The sequence below is a fragment of the Vulpes lagopus genome, chromosome 11 (assembly GCF_018345385.1).
Source record: "Vulpes lagopus strain Blue_001 chromosome 11, ASM1834538v1, whole genome shotgun sequence".
NCBI lineage: Eukaryota > Metazoa > Chordata > Mammalia > Carnivora > Canidae > Vulpes > Vulpes lagopus.
This window is the reverse complement of record NC_054834.1, coordinates 84,293,148-84,309,754: the sequence shown is the minus strand read 5'-3', so window position 1 is coordinate 84,309,754 and position 16,607 is coordinate 84,293,148. Positions and strand designations below refer to the sequence as shown.

Here is a 16,607-nt window from a genome sequence, read left to right as displayed (position 1 = left end):
TGCCTCACCTTGAAGATGTGCGCCTTCAGTATGTGATGGCCAAGCTCCATGGTCTGCTGGCGGTTCAGCTTGCCCTCTTGTCGAGAGAACATGAATGCCAGGAGAGCGTGCCCATTCCTAGAAGAAAAAAACAAAGGCTGGCAACAGAAGACCCCATTCCATGAATGTAGGCTCTCAGGTGTGTCAGGTGTGAACATCTCCACAGGGTTCTGAACTGTTCTCCTGGGGCTTCAGCATCACCGCACAAAATAGGAGAAAAGTTGCCTCTTGACAAAAGACAGCCAATGCTGTTCACTCTTCACGTTATTTTAGGCCTTTCTCTGGATTCCCCTCGCTCCGTGGCGTGACCTCTATGTCTATAAACTCTAGCACAGGGCAGGTCTTTATCTTTGGAACCACCCACTCTCTGTCCCTCATCCATCACTCATCACCTTGTTTATTTACATCCCTCACAAAAATGTAAATTCCACAAGATTAAGGATCTTGCCTAAGGCACATCGATAGTCACAATTCTGAGCAAATGCCCGCCCCTTAGCAACCATTCATATATGTATTTCTTGGATGGAAGGATGTACAGATGGAGTAGAACCATCACTGGACCTGGAATTCAAGCCCCCCTCAGCATAATTACCACTGGGAGTAGATCCGGCCAAAGGAGAAGACCAGAAAATGAGAAGGAAAGAAAAATCAAGCCATGCAAAGTAACAGCTCACAATGAGAAACACCTAGAATTCTAGGCTTGGATGGAATACAGTTCCTTGTCACGGGAAGAAAGCTAAGATGTACAAGTGGGCTTGCTATGTCTGAGCACACGGTGGACATTCAACTGACACTACCAACTAATCCCTCGCTAACCCTTTCATGAAGGAGCCGTCCTACCCAGTACGGCTCCCCACACCTACAAGATTCATTCTACCTCCTGTGGGCTGTATGCCTCTGTGTGAGCCAATCTGGGAAAGATGCTAAGAGTTGCTTACCCCAACAGCAGTAACTTCTATACAATGTGAATTATTCTCATTTCTATTCAACCTGACAATTCTGAGATGCTGTTTGGGGTTGGGGGGAAACAAGTAGTTGTAGAGAAAAGGATAAAGATCACGAAAAAAATGCATTGTCTCAAATGTTTTCTGGTAGGTGCTAATCAGATGATTAAAAGCATGCATCACTTAATACTGTTTAGCTATCCAGTTGCATGCCTATTTTTCAAATAGGTTATAAACCATGTTAGAGGTGAGGAAATCAAGGCAAGTGGAGACCAAGAGATTGCTGACAGTGTTCTGTACGATGTCTTCTAAGAGACCGGGGCTCTTCCATGAGCACACATCCTGTGCTACTCTGCACACACTCCACCTCCCAGACTTCAATCTTGGGTTTCCCTTCTCAGATGAGATCCTCCCATGTCCCTTCTGCTGTCTGCCACCTGCCAGCGCTCCAAGACCCCATGCCCTCCCTAGTCCCTACCAGGGGCAGGTCCCAGAGTTCACCCCGGCCCACATCTCCCAGCCATAAGCTAAGTGATCTTCAGTCCCCCAGTCTGCCGAGCTCGGTGGCCAGGCCAACCATGTCCACCACATAGACGTGTGGCTGAGTACCACGGCTGCCTCTTATGGGGGGATGACCATGCACCCCTTCAGTGGCTGGAACAAAGGCTTCTACTCATCTCAGCTAAGCATGTGGTTTCCTGCCTCTCTGAGGATACAATTCACCATGTAATCACTCAATACCTGCATTCCTCTATATCCCATTTACCTTTTCTTCCCGCCATCCTGGTCTCAGGATCACGTGCCCCCTGTAAGTCTACCTGCACTCATAAGTCTGTACATTTTACAAAGCTGCTATATGTCAAGCTTTCACTATATACGAGATGCAAAACTTAACTGAATTATTTCATTAATCCCCACAACCCTGTGAACCACTAAGTATAATTCCCAGTTTGTTTACATGAGGAAATAGAGCCCTAGACAAGTTAAATGATTTGCCCAAAAGATCAAATAGCTGGTAAACAACATGGTGGCGATTTGAACCACAGTCTCTCCAGTGCAAGAGCATACTCTTGATCAGCTCACCATGATTTCTCATTCATTCATTAACATCCATCTCGTAACCTGCACAGTGCTTGATACTGAGGATCCCCTGGGGAACAATGGGAGGCGCTTCCCTGGAGGAGCTCTCGGCAACCAGAGGAGATGCGCCGTAAACAAGATTCGGGAGAATGGCGCCCCGTGAAAGGCCTCAATGGGAATACAGAGGCGGCAAGCTGCCTGTGCTCCCTGCCCCCATCCCCTTGCATTTCCAACATCTCCTTCTTCACGAGTTATGCTGCCCCACATTATCTCAACACCATCTCCATCTCCTGTGTTAAAAACAAAACCTCTCCCCTCCACGATCATCAGTGGCTTTGAGAGGCATCAAGACATTGTGTGCTTGCTGATCCTCTCCACCCTTCTACCCCCCATCCCAGGAGGTTGGCTCTCTCCTCTTCTATCTCTCACTGCCTGATGGAAGGAATGTGTAAGGATGGAGGACCTCCTTCCTCACTAGGAAGCCATGGGCTCCCTCCTCTTAGTCTTCATCTCCCTTCAGTTCTCAGCAGCTCCTACAACTGGACCTCCTTCCCGGAATCCTGCTCCATGCCCCAGACGTCAGGAGCTTCCTTTCGGATAACTACTCTTCTTCACCTGGCCCCCTCACCACTTCTCTCATCCATGAGGCTGCATCTTCAACTTCCCCAGCCTTCAGATCCCCCTGCTCACCCCACCTTTGGAACCTGTCCACTGTGGTTCTGCTGACCCCACAAGCTCAAGTTGTGTTAAGCAAAAGCCAGCTCCCACCCTACAAAACCTGTTCCACACATCTTGGTTTTCTTACTCTAAGACCAGTGTCACTCTTGGTTTCTGAGGCTTAACACCTCAACATCCTCTATAGCATCTCCTTCTCCTTGACTCTGCTCATAAGGCCACACTGTGCCCACCTGTCTCCTGTCAGCAGGGCCAGCCTCTACCCCTCTGCACCCGTAAGCCAGGTTACACAGATCCCTATGCTCCACACACCACACTCCTGGGCCATGTAGACAACTGGCATTCTAAACCTGCTCAATTACAGTTCTCTACAGATGACTGAGTAAAGTCCACTCTCCCTAGCACATCCTTCTGTTAACTCCTCCATTCCTCGACAAAAGCTCTGGCCAAACTAGACTTGTTGCCAGAATAAAACTTGCTCATTCTGACATGATGCCTTGGACAACTCCTCCTGTCTGCAATAGCCTCATTCCACCTACTGAAATCCTATCCGTTCATTCCTCAAGTCCGTGACATGTAAAAAAGAGAACAGATGGCTGTTCAAATTTTAAAACCCCTTGTGCAACCCTAACAAACTGACGGATCTGAGAAATGATCATCAGTGGCTCTGAGAGATATTAAGACATTGTGGGCATGCTGATGGAAGCAGACCTACCACTTATTAAATATCCTTGCAAAAAATATTTTAAGATAAAATCTGATCAAGTCTCTAGATTTAACTACCAGTTTCAGGAAATAGAGGTGATAAACACATTAAATACCATGAGAATGCAACCAGCAAAATTCAGATTATGGGAAAACATCCAGGACAAATTACTGTCATGCTTTTACTTTAAGAGAGAGAGTGCAAGGAGGGGTTGGAGACAGAGGGAGAGAGGGAATTACTCTGTCATGCTTTTTCTTTAAGAGAGAGAGAGCAAGGAGGGGTTGGAGACAGAGGGAGAGGGAGAGAGGCACTTCACCAAATGCATCCCCCAGGTGCCCCTTTGTCATTCTTTTAAAGAAATGCAAGGACAAAGCAAAAAGAGGAGGAGGAGGAGGAAATCTATATATTAAAAGACACCATAAAACACATTTCATAGATCTTATCTGAATCCTGATTCAAACATACCAGAAAAATATGAAGGAAGTAGAGAAATTTGACCACAGCTAAATCTGTGATAATACTGATGAATTAGTATTAATATTTTAGGTGTGGCAATGGTGCTGTGGTTAAGTATGAATAGGTCTTTTTGAGGTCCATAGTCTGTTACTCAGGGATAAAATATCATGGTACTTACAACTTATTATCAGCAAAAAAAAAAAGATGTAATGAAATGTGAATGATGCTTAAGTTTAGGTGATGTGTTGGGACACCTGGTGGCTCAGAGGTTAAGCATCTGCCTTCAGCCTAGGGCGTGATCCTGGGGTCCTGGAATCAAGTCCCGCATTGGGCTCCCTGCATGGAGCCTGCTTCTCCCTCTGCCTATGTCTCTGCCTCTCTCTCTGTGTCTCTCATGAATAAATAAATAAAATCTTAAAAAAAAAATGTCTAGGTGATGTGAATGAAGACTAATCAACTTATTCCTTTATCTTTTAAATTCTGCTCCTGTAATTCTAACCCAAGGAATAATCAGACCCGGGAGGAAAATTCTATTGCTTTCCTGCAAAGCACCAAGATATTCGCAATAGGTTTCTTCATTTATAAGTTAATCCAGAAACAACTGCCAGGCCCCACAGTAAGGGTACCATAAAGCACATTATCATTTGCCTATTACAAGGTTTGCACAGCTCTGAAAAATGATCCTTTACTAAGATGCTCGCTAAGCGACCGAACTGCTTGCTAAGGGTCCATGATGTGTTAAGGAAAAAACAAAAAAGCAGTTTGGGGATTTTAATATAGAAAAGTTCATTTGGCAAATGTTTGAAATGAATGGAAAGAGGCAGAAATAAAAAGTGAAATGTCATGGTGTCTGGGTGTTGAGTTCTTCTTTGCTGCTGCTCCATAATTGGGGCTAAATTACAACTAACTGGGGTGGGAAGAGAAATGCTACCCATCTTTCAAGGTCCAACCCAAATGTCCTCATGTATGTGAAACATTTTCCAAAAATGGTCTTCCCTAGCTGGAAGCTTCTCCCTCCTGAAATTCATGTGTGGAGTGTGTTCCTCCCACATGGTCACTGCTATACCTCCCCTCCTGTGTGGGAAGCCCTTGAGAGCCAGGCCCTTGTCCCAGGAATCTCTGTATTTGCCACAGTACTCTGTACGTGGTGGGTCTGCAAAAACTTTTGCTGAAATGCATCCAGTAGCATCCTTCCACCATCTCTATCTGCTAAATGAAGTTTAAAAGCTACAGGGGTCTTGGGTAAATGCTGATGTGTACAATCCCAAGAAGGAGCAACTGCTTACACTTTGCACCCTACACATCTCTCCTGCCCTGGTCCAGTCCTGGTCCTACCCTGGCTAAGTCCCCATGCCTGCGTATTGGAACGCATCAGCACTCAGAAGCCTGTCATTTCGAGTACACATCTGCCAAGCATGGGTGGTCAGCTGTGCTCTAGGCTGCATAACATCAGTGCCACCTACCACCCAAACCACAGCGATGCTTTACAGTGAATCCAGTCCAACTACCTCTGCCTCTAACCCCAGTAACAAATCTATATGCCCTGCTGAAGTCTTCCAATTTGTTTCTATGTTTCTACACACTCAACTACAACCTATCTTCCTAGAAAATGATCTCACTTGGCTAAGTAAGTCAAATATAAAATGGCACACATTTCATCTAGTTATTATAGTCTGGCTAAATAACCCAGAAGTTACAGTTCTTTGCCACAAACCAGACCCAAAAGAACAAAACTTTAACCCAATGTTACCTAAGAAAACAACACTACCCACAACATGAAACAGCCAGACCTGTTAGGTCAATGTTAAGTCAGTCCTCGTGGGAGAAAGGTGGTGTATGGCTCACAAATGCTTATTTACCATCTCATGTTTGGTCAAATGCTCGGTTCAGCTCATAGGGGACAGTCCAGTGGCTTGCTGGCCCTGTTACAGGGGCAATTCCAACTCACGGGCAGCAGAAGCTATCAATACAGCAGTGATGCAGGCCAGGGCCAGGCTGAGTGGTGGGACAGGAACCTACCCTTACACGGAGATGAAAGCATCTACACCCTCACCCTCCCTGACCTCGCACTCTGACTAGCACAAGGCTCCACAGGGGGCAGGCTTAGCCGCTCCCCTCCCCTGGGCAGTGTAGAGAACTGCATCCTGGGCACCTGCGAATCCTCAGGGGAACCTTGCACTAGGTCCTAGATGCAGCTGCCTTAGCATCATCTTGTAAATGGGTCGTCTGACATCTGAACCTGAGTCCTGCTGAGCCCGAATCCCAATCTGTTACACCATGCTGAACCACAAATGCAAAATAAGGCAGCCAGATGTGATCTCTGTGCTCCTCTCTGGGCCCGTGGACATATCTGGTCCCTGGGACAAGATGCTGCGTGCCCAAGAGGTGGCAAGGGAGCAGCGGTGCTGGAGGTCAGACTGCAGGTGAAGAAACTGAGCTGAGAGCAGCCTCTGGAGAAGCCTGCTATTCCCCGGAGCCAGCACCACACTCTCCCATGATTCCCATAAAGGGCCCAAGGTCGAGAAGAGAATGGATGGCAAAGAAAGGTCACCAGGTGTTGCCTAGCTTCTTTCTCATCAAATATACTGAGAAATCCCCAAATTCTAGCAATGAAAGGTAGGAAGCTTTTGTTTAGTATGCAGGATATTCCACTGCCCTACTGAATTATTCACTGGGTGTTGCCTTTCCATTAAAAAAGGTGAACTGTTGGAGGGAAAGGGGGAGAAAAAGGTGAATTGTGTTTGAAGTCCCTTCCGCAGTCCCGTTAGGCTCCCTGCAGAGCGGACAGCAAGGGCCGCCTACCTGGGCTCACACAGGAAGGCTGTGTTTTCACCGTCTGCTCTCCACACAAGCCACTCCCTGAAGGACGGGTGGCAAAACATGCGGGTTTTGTCTCGCCTCTTAATGAGGAAGCAGGAGAGAGCCTCCATCCTCTGCTGGAAGTCCTCCCATCCCTGCTCCCCTTGGATGTGGCCCGCATTAATAGCCTGGAAGATCTGCTCGTCCGTCATGGGGTGGAGGGAAGCCAGGGCCACGTTTAGAATCGGCAGCGCTCTTTCGAAGGCAGACTGGGTCATGAACTTCATGTTGCACTGCAGCAGATAGAGCTCGGACAAAGACACAGGCACCACCTTGTAGCTGGCACTTTTGATGACCAAGTGTCCCCTTTGGAAGAGGTCCAGGGTGAGTTTGAGGTACAGGTAGGAGCCGAGGCTCCGCAGCACCAGGTGGCTGCTCACTTTCCCGATCAGGGCAGCGTCGGCCTTGCCGTTCAGGGAGATGTTGCTGAGGATGTCCTGGCTGCTGTGAACCCTGTGCTGGACGTAGGCATGCAGGTCACTGTGAATGTCTTTGTTGTCTGGGAAGTCATCTAAGGAAAGCTTGACAAAAGGCAGCGTGCTTACAATTTCCTGCAGAAGGAAGGAAAAAAAAAAAAAAAAAAAAACCCAAAACCCATGGTGTCACTCCACAGAGATTTCTTTTTTTATGTTTGCTGCATTTCAAACCAGATTCACTAGTTTTCTTTCAAGGAGGATTTTCATGGATTACAGGGACTCATTGTTTTGTATTAAAACATGTAATAGGATAAGTTGAAGATAAAAAGCTTATGTGAAAGAAATCCTGATGCAAGATCGAATCAATAATGGCTTTCTCGAAGCCCTCATCCGAAGACTCAGAGCCAAGGGAGATGTAAGGAGCCCTGAGCAGACAGTGGCGAGCTGGCCACACCAGCAAAGCGGCAGGGAGACCCTGAGGTGACCTGATACCCATAATCCTTATATTGTGCAGAGGTTATACAACAAGGAAAGACACAAACCAGCACTGTGTATCTAAGAACACGGCCAGACATTGAGATAAGAGGCATCCCTCATCGTGCATCAGATACTGGGACTGCAGGACTGAGCCAGGAAACCCGAAACTGCCCCGGCCCAGCCTGCCCTGACAAAGCTGCCTACCTTCAGTATAGCCTACCATCTATTTTTTTTTAAACTGCTGTTCTTCCAAAGTAAACTTTTAAACAGAAGTATAACATACAAACCATCATTGCATGGGGTCATTAATTTTCACAAAGTCAAACATATCTGTGTAACCAGCAGCTAGAAACTGCACATCATCAGCATGTGCATGTTCCTACCCTGCTCCCCTCACCCTAAAGATGAGCGCTCTCCTGATACCTCATAGCGGAGACGAGTTTTGGGGGTTTGTTTCCTTAAGCTTCCCACTATCATTTCTGAAGAATTTAACTCCATGTCCCCATTGAATGTAATAATTACGGGGGGGAGGCTGAGTTAATTGCTCCCATTTTACACGGATGCTAACAAACCTGTGAGAATTTACACAGCTAGTACAGAAAATATAGGACTCCTGTTCCTTTGCTCTGTCGATTGTCAAATTCTGCTTCCTGTGTGATAAATGACTGCAAAGGGTAGGAATCAAATGGCCATAAAAACAAACATCAAGCTTGGCTGAGGCCTAATGCCACTTTTAATGAGAAAAGAAAGAACTCAAATGCTATTTTTAAATAGACATCATCATAAAAGGGCAAAAATCAAAATCTAAGAGTAATGTCTTTACTAAAAAAGGATAGGGGTAGAGGGAAGGAGTCAAAGGTTGTTAAGATAGGATTTAGGGTTCAAACGAGGGGAAAGATGAGGAAGAGAATTTAAAAAAAAAACTCTTCATCTGGCTGCAAGTGGTTTAAGTTTTATGAGGAAAATAAAATGGATCTTCTTTAAGGCCTTAAAAATCTTTCCTTTGGGGGGAAAAAAATCTTTCCTTTGTCTCTTCATTAAAAAAAAAAAAAAAACACAAAGTCACACTGCAACCCCATACAAATACCTACCAGTATGAATAAATTTTTTTAAAAAATTTTTAAAGATTTTATTTATTTATTCATGAGAGACACACGGAGAGAGGTGGAGACACAGGCAGAGGGAGAAGCAGACTCGCTGAGGGAAGCCTGATGTGGGACTCGATCCCGGGACCCAGGATCACAACCTGAGCCAGGCAGATGCTGAACCTGGATGCACCCAGGCACCCCAGTAAGAATAACTTTAAACTCTAGTAGACAAACTGAATTACATCCAGGGCTGGACACCTGCATTATGGAAGTACAGGGACAGTGCAAAGCAGACTTTCCTGACACCTTGATTCATGTGCCTCGGAAGGTAAAAAGGTGCTTGGTTTCACCCATTTGGGGCTTTGTGGACTAAATATTTCAAAGTCCTAATATAGTTTTCAATTCAGCAGCTAAATGCTTTATAACCATTTATGTTGTTAATCACACTGTAAAATTTGGATACGGGGTCTTGCAAAGAGATTGGAGAATTCTTTCTTACCTGAAAATTTGCTCTTACAGTCACAATCAACTTCAGCCAGGCAGGAAATTTAGAAATAATTTTGGTAATAAATGAGGAAAGCGTATCTCCATAGTCAGGCTTATGAAACTCAGCTTCGTTTAAGCCATCTATCAAAATAATGTATTCTTCTTCAGGAATTTTCTGCTCTAAAGGATAAAATAATTTTTTAATTAAGAAATTATACATTTCTATAAAATGGCACTGCCCAGTGTATTTTAATGTACACTTTAAAAAGCATTAAGGAAAACTAAAAAGGTTTACATGTATTGCAGAAGAAATGATTTTCACAGAAGCATATTTTCTATTAAATTTATAATGAAAACCAAAGCACACATCCAAGAGAAAAACGAATCTTATAAAACAGTTTTCAGAAACATATTGCATTATACACATTAACACGATTTCACCCAGGTATATAGATACAGTTAGCTCTTCATAAACTCCTGTCACTGGGGTGAGCTACAGCTAAGATAACTAGCACATACAGAGATTAACTCTGGAAAAGACTCTGGATCCTCCCCCATAGAACTCTGTCAATGGATGCCAGGAATAAAAACTGACCCTCAAAGGAGAAGCATCTGGCCCAAGGCACACAGCCAGCCAGTGGAGAGAACTTCTCTTTTATAGATGTCTAAAATAGGAAGCCTCAATTGGTTTTCCACTTATTAACACCAATTTTCTGCCCAAGAAAATGAGGAAAAATGATGGCTTATCTGTTTCAATCCCCTTTTCTCTAGGGAAGTGCTATATAGGTAGGTAAACTAAGCTCAAAAGGTGAGGAACCAGGAGGAGAAAGGGTAAGAAATACAACCTGTAAAAGCATTAAGATCCCCTACCTGGTCAGTTATTTCAAGGGCAAAAAAAGAAAGAAATCAAATAGACACTTCTAGAAAAGCCTTTAGGTTCAACTCAACTGAGCAGAGGCCCTGAAAAAACCTATGATGGCAAGTTCCCCCCTCAACCAGTGTACTCCCCGACTAGGTAGGAATAAATATAAAATATGCAAGCAACAGTTTCTAGGGCATAAGTCATCTAAATAACCTCCGGTTACAAATTAGCTCCTTTGGAAATATTCAACTGTAGAGTTAATTCTTTATTAGAGAGGTTTCCTTTAAAACTACATCACTCAAGAAGCATGGAAGAGCTGGTTGTGGGAGCTCACATGGGAGATGGTTGTGGGAAAGAGCACACAGATTCACCCACACCCTCCTGGGTACCCGCCCTCACTCCCACCCAAGTCCCTTGAAGGACCTTCCTGGGGACTCTAGGCTCCTAACAAGAGAGAGGGTGTGGGTGGCTGCTCAGAAGTACCATTTCTTAGGCTGGTGAGTGGTTCCAGCACGCCCCTCCTGAAGGCAGCCACCGGGTCCTGCACACAGGACCTGAGGCTCAGCATGCTCTGTAGCTGGGGTTCCTTTATCAGTAGGTCCCTGTAGGCAGCCAGCTGGTGGGACCGGCAGAGCAGAGCTGCAATGCTGTGCACAAACTCGGGCACCAGGCACGTGTATGTGTTATCGGCTTGGCAGTAGTGGTAGGCCACGACCTATGCAAGAAGCAGAGCCATCAGCATCGCCTTCCCCTCCTTCACAAGCTCCCCCCACAATCCCAAACAGATGTGACGTTCCCATCTGCCACAGCAGTGAAATATGTTGCTTCTATTCACCAACACGGAGTCATTATTTTGCTTAATTGATTCAGTTATTCTCTTATTCACACGGTTTGCCAAGATTTGGGCAGACTTTTAATTGCAGCCACAAATCCATCGTGATTAGCACTGAGACCAACACCAGTTACTCTGTATTGAAAATAAATGAATAAAACTCATTCATAAAACCTAAAGCCTACCCTGGCTTACAGCAATTCCTAATAATCCCAAAGTACTCAATATCCAGAAGTGCCATATTCACTTCATTTCTGCTTTCAAAAACAGCAGCATTTCCTTGGGAAACTTATCTGCTTCCCCCAAACCAGGTTAAGCTGGCAGCTAGGAAAGTCGTGCTGAAAGTCACAGCTGCCTTCTTTCCCAGGCAGGAGGGCCGGGCAGCCTGGCTCAAACCCTCAGCCCCCACCCCACACCTGGCACTGTGGAGAAATTCAACAGCTACACGGTTTGTAGGACCAAAATCAGAAATTACCAAATGTCTGCCAATCACGTGAAGGGACACATAGGAGGAGAGGGGTTCCTGCCCAAGCACTTGAGGGATGAGTTGCCGCCTCTGTTGGGATGGATTGAAGTGGCAGCAGGCCACTCGTTAAGAGAGCCCAAGGAAAGTGCCAGATGCAGAACTGTCTTGGAAGAAAACTGCTGTAGATACATGAAAACTCATACCCTTCCACATGTGAATAAAGGGAGGAACAGGGCTACGAGGCAAGAAGATTGAAAAAGGTAAAAATGTATTTGTACTTCCTGTTCTTCAGAAGGGTGTGAGTGCCTACTGTTTCCCTGAGCGCTACACAACCCATGAGGTCTGGTTCACAGCTGACGGCGGCACCCAGGTTAAATGCCTTGCCAGGGTGACAGAGGCAGTCAAGGGACGTTCTGGGATTAGATCCCAGGTCTGCAGACCCTTAAAAATAAGTGGCAAAAGTAGATGTGGCCAAGTCGGAAATGTCACGTGACTTCTGTTCTAGCTTAGATGTATCATCAACACTCTGAGGACAGCCAGTGACTGCTCTCCCACCTTCCCCTGGACTGACTGCGGGAACACGGAGGAGCCTCGGGCTTGTACAGACCACCACCGAGACAGCGGGTACCACGGTCGGCCCGGCACGGGGTCTGACAAAAGAAGCCTGCCGACCCGACAGTGGGCCATCAAATCAATCTTGAGCCACGGCAGCTTGTTTCCATTTCATAAACTGAATTTTACAGGCTGTGAGAATAAGTATAGTCTTAAAACGCCTTTGCTTCAGTTTGTGTGATTATGGCATGTGCCAGGTCTTCCAGGTCACGTGCGTCACTTACTGTGGGTCACAAAGTGGTTTGAAAAATCACTGTGGCAGGGTGGCTTTGAAGTCTATACTCCATCCCTCATCTCAAATCACTCATTTTGTGTGTGGTGGTTTTTTCTTTTTTTTTTTTTAAATGGATTTTATTTTATTTATTATTTATTTATTTATTTATTTATTTTTAAGATTTTTAAAGAAAATTTCTATTTATTCATGAGGGACACAGAGAGAGAGAGAGAGAGAGAGGCAGAGACACAGGCAGAGGGAGAAGTAGGCTCCATGCAGGGAGCCCGATGTGGGACTCAATCCCGAGACTCCAGGATCACGCCCTGAGCTGAAGGCAGGTGCTAAACCGCTGAGCCACCCAAGTATCCCTAGATTTTATTTATTTATTCATGAGAGACACACAGACGCAAAGCCACAGGCAGAGGGAGAAGCAGGTGCCCTGCAGGGAGCCTGATGTGGGACTTGATCCCAGGGTCCTGAGATCACGCCCTGAGCCAAAGGCAGATGGCTCAACCACTGAGCCACCCAGGTGTCCCCAACATCACCCATTTTTAATCAGATGACTGCCCCAAATCAGTGGCCAGGGCTACCAATGCCAGTGAGGAGCGGCTCGGCTCTCAGCAGAAGCAAACAGCAAGGATCTAGGACAAAAAAGCCTTCTTTTCAGCCCCCTGCCCCAAAGTCAGCCCCAGGGGGTACCGTCACTCGATGCTCCTCACACTAGCCACCTCAGGTTTCCCAGCTCTGCAAACTCACACCGCTGCTGCCCAGGGAGCTCAAGCAGGTCAGCAGGAGCGAGTGATGCCATTGCTCTAATGCAGAGGGTTGGTTTATAAATGTGTGACAGATGCTGAGCAGATGGAAAATTTCAGAAGGACCCTGGTGACTACGAATCCACAAAGGGAAAGTCAGCCGAGTCTTTCTTATACCATCACAGAAACCTCTGACAGAAGGACGCAGGGAACCAAAGTCCCCAGGCAAGGGAGCACAGGCTTGGGGGCCCAGGTCACATTCAAGGCTCCCCGTTTCCTGCTCTGGGCACCAAGGGAACGCCAGCACATGCTTAGAAGGATGGATTTGTGGCACCCGAGATACGACCTGCTGCTTTGAGGAATTCTTTCAATCCATTGTTTAAGATGAATAAAAAGCCCACTGCCAGTGTCTGTAGATATGTATTTTCATTAATACCTTTTACTTGGAGTACTCTATTTAACAAGAGCTACGTTTTTGCATTAAGCAATTGTGTCTGTTTTAAGATCTCTCTTTAAATTCCTTTCTCAGAAGCCAAACAAATCTCTCTGGAAGGCTCCCCTAGAACAGGAGCAGATTACCTTAGAAGCAAGGTATTTCACTGCATCCTCTCTTGGCCTCTGGTTCTCAGGACTATCAGACCCAGATCCAGGGGGTGGTTTGGCCGTGTTGGTAACACCTGCAGAAGAACTCGGTGAAAGTAATGGGGTGAAAGGAAGATCCTGGGAGGAATCTGAAGCTGCAGAGAAAGAGGCCAATTTCATTATTACAATATCAGAACAGTGGTACAGTGAGACACTGAACATATTTCTTGATTAGACCCAGAGAGTATTTTAATAAGTAATGAGCGAACATGGTCCCAAATGTCAAAGTCTAAAGGGGAACACAAGTGTCTCTCCTAGGCCTGTCTCCCATCCACCCAGATACTCTCCTGGCAGAACTGCTGTTTCTAGTTCCTTTTGTAAAATTCTTTTTGCTTAAAAAAATATCTTTCATAGCTCACTTGTTCCTGTTCACCATGTAAGAGACACTTTCTTTTAATGAGTTTATTAATAAACAAAATAAGACATGACTAGTCAAATATTTAGTTACTACATCCCATTTTAAGTTGGTTTTTATACTTTGATAAATCCAGCCTTTGTCTGTGGAGAACAGGGTACAAAAGAACTGTGTACAGACTCCTCCTGGCTGCTTCCACCAGGAGCCTAACCCCCTTGGTTTTAGGACCCAAACTCCACTGGGCACCGGATCCAGCCTCAAAGCCCATACACAGAGGGAGACAGGCCTTACAGCTGGGAGAGAACCAGGGAAGAAGGCTGGCCTCGCCCCCAGCAGATGGCTCCCTGGGTGCCAGGAAAGATGGGAGGGTTTAAACAGTTCACCCACATGTGCTGGCAGATCTGAAACAGCAGCTGGAAAACCTTGAGGAAAACCGAGAATGGGTTGTCTGTCCATACTTCCACTTGGCAAGTCCAGCTCTTTCCTCAGGGCTAGGTGCTGCTGGGTACCCCTCTCCCCAAGGGGCAACCTCAGGGCTGTTTATAGCAATGAACTGCCATCAGCTTTCCCAGGAGGAGTCAGACTCCAGGAGCACGCAGAGGAGTGGGGGCACTGCTGTCCCTAGGAAGCCGCTCCTGGTGCCTCCCCACTCCCAAGCCCTGTCCCCGAGAATTCACCTCCCTAGTGAATAGGTCATGGCCATGCACTGGGATTGAATTTACAGATAGGAAGTGTAAACCTGGCTTTCCTCATAATGATTTCCCATAAGCAGAGCCTGAAGCCACATGGTCAATACATGAGGAAATAAACACATTTTTTAAAACAAAAACAAAATAATGTCCTTACATTATATCATAAAGCAGACAAGTAGTTAAACATGCACATACTTTTAGGTGGTGAACTGGGGCTGCTGGAAGCAATCTGCCTCATGCGGCTTCCGTGGCAGCTAAGTGCCACCAACTTAGAAATGATTGCTGTCTTCCCAAAGCCCACGTTTCCAACAACCACGGCTCCTCTGTTTTCGGTCAGTTCTCTGTTCCTCAAGTTTTCTTCTATCTGGTGAAAGAGCCAATCCCTTCCCACAAACACAGAGTCTGTTGTTATGCTTGGTACTTCAAACAGCAGGGGTTTCAACAAAATGTCCTGTGGCTTGTAGGGAGCAAATCGTGCTTAGAGGGGGGAAAAAAATTATTTTAGAAGAATGTCATAATTTCACACACTGAAAAACTCAATTTAACATTGCTTGTATATTATACTTAGTATCTGCCTTTAGTTTTATGCCTCAAGAGGATCTGTAAGTATTTCCAATCTGGCTCTATTACTACTTCTGTAATACCTCACTTATAATCCCCTGTTGGTTTTATAAAGGGTCCTATTAAAAGGACTTGCTAGTTCTTTCACATCAGGACTCAGGGCAGACATGCAGAGGATTAGAGAAAAGAGATGCAAGTGGCCAAACCAGGGCTCACTGGTTTGTCTAAGAGTTTCTAAGATAGGCTTCTTCCATTACTGTAGGGAAAGGTGTGTTCCTCGAGAGAGGACCCCAGCTCTCATGTCAGTGTGATGATGTGTGGCCCTGTCAGGTGTGAGGTCTGAAGACCACCCAAATGTGCTTTACAAGGAGGTAGCCAAAAGCCCAAAGAACTGAAAACAAGGCTGATTCTTTGTTGGTATAAAATTAAATTACCCTTCACTTCAAAGCACTGCAGAATTATTTTTCAACTCCAGAAATGAGTTGATCACATGTTTTAAGGAAGAAGCCATTAGTAGATAAACCTTTAGTGTGCTCACATACACACACACACGTGCACGCACACATACATACACACATATGTGTCATGCTTTTAAATGAGCTGGCTTAAGCGCTGGTTATCCAGATCCTCAATGTTGAGTGAATGCATTCATTATATCCTTTATCACAGCAGATGCAAAGATAAGTACCTTTAACTTCCTGTGCCCTACCTCCAGCTGTATTGTGCCACGGCAATCTAATTGATGTTCGAAGAGGGGCATTTCTCTGCCCGTCTAAATAACTCAGATCTTCCAATTTGGTTGAGCTTGTCGCTGTAATATTAAACTCAAGTTTAGTCTTTTCAAAGTTGGTTTTAATATCATACCCAAACTACTATAAATTAGAATCACTAAAGCAATTTCGTTCAGGCTTTCAACAAAATTTACTTCAAGGGAATTTTGGTTTTGCTTGCCCACCCTAGCTTATTTTTCCGGCAGGGAGGTCAACCGAAAAACTGTAAAAACCAAGTGTTCCTCATTCTTAAAGTTGTGGTGGTGTGGCTGCCGGAATTCTCCATTATTCTTGGAAGAGATGGACTTCACCAAAAATTTTTATGAAGAAACATGACCAGCAAGTGTCACTCTGTAAAGCTGCAAAACTTACAGCAAACACACAACATGGTACTAGAGTCTTCACTGCAGCTCTAGAGAGCCTTCTGTGGTTGCTGGAATGCCAACCTTGTTAATTAAGTGAACAGATTCTGCAGGACAATCACCACTGCTTAAACACTAAAAGTCAGCTCCTGACTGTAAAAGTAGCTATGCAGATTTCATCAGAAATAAACGTATTCCTAAACTTTACATTTTTATATATTATTTACTATATTATATGTATTTTTTTAATTCTGAAAGGAA

General features: G+C 45.3%; 1 protein-coding gene across 7 annotated transcripts in view; it reads right to left on the bottom strand.

The window, feature by feature from the left end:
• TANC1 (tetratricopeptide repeat, ankyrin repeat and coiled-coil containing 1) overlaps positions 1-16,607 on the bottom strand; it is a 229,345-nt gene that overhangs the window by 42,437 nt on the left and 170,301 nt on the right. For 4 of the 7 annotated variants that reach the window (XM_041721675.1, XM_041721670.1, XM_041721671.1 and 1 more), the window contains 7 exons: positions 15,903-16,025; positions 14,849-15,130; positions 13,544-13,701; positions 10,572-10,803; positions 9,240-9,406; positions 6,703-7,310; positions 9-117 (listed from right to left, as the gene is read on the bottom strand). In XM_041721675.1, the coding sequence (XP_041577609.1) occupies positions 9-117; positions 6,703-7,310; positions 9,240-9,406; positions 10,572-10,803; positions 13,544-13,701; positions 14,849-15,130; positions 15,903-16,025 (1,679 nt within the window). The remainder of the gene's footprint in view (positions 1-8; positions 118-6,702; positions 7,311-9,239; positions 9,407-10,571; positions 10,804-13,543; positions 13,702-14,848; positions 15,131-15,902; positions 16,026-16,607) is intronic. The other 3 variants (XM_041721672.1, XM_041721673.1, XM_041721674.1) reach the window with 2 other exon arrangements.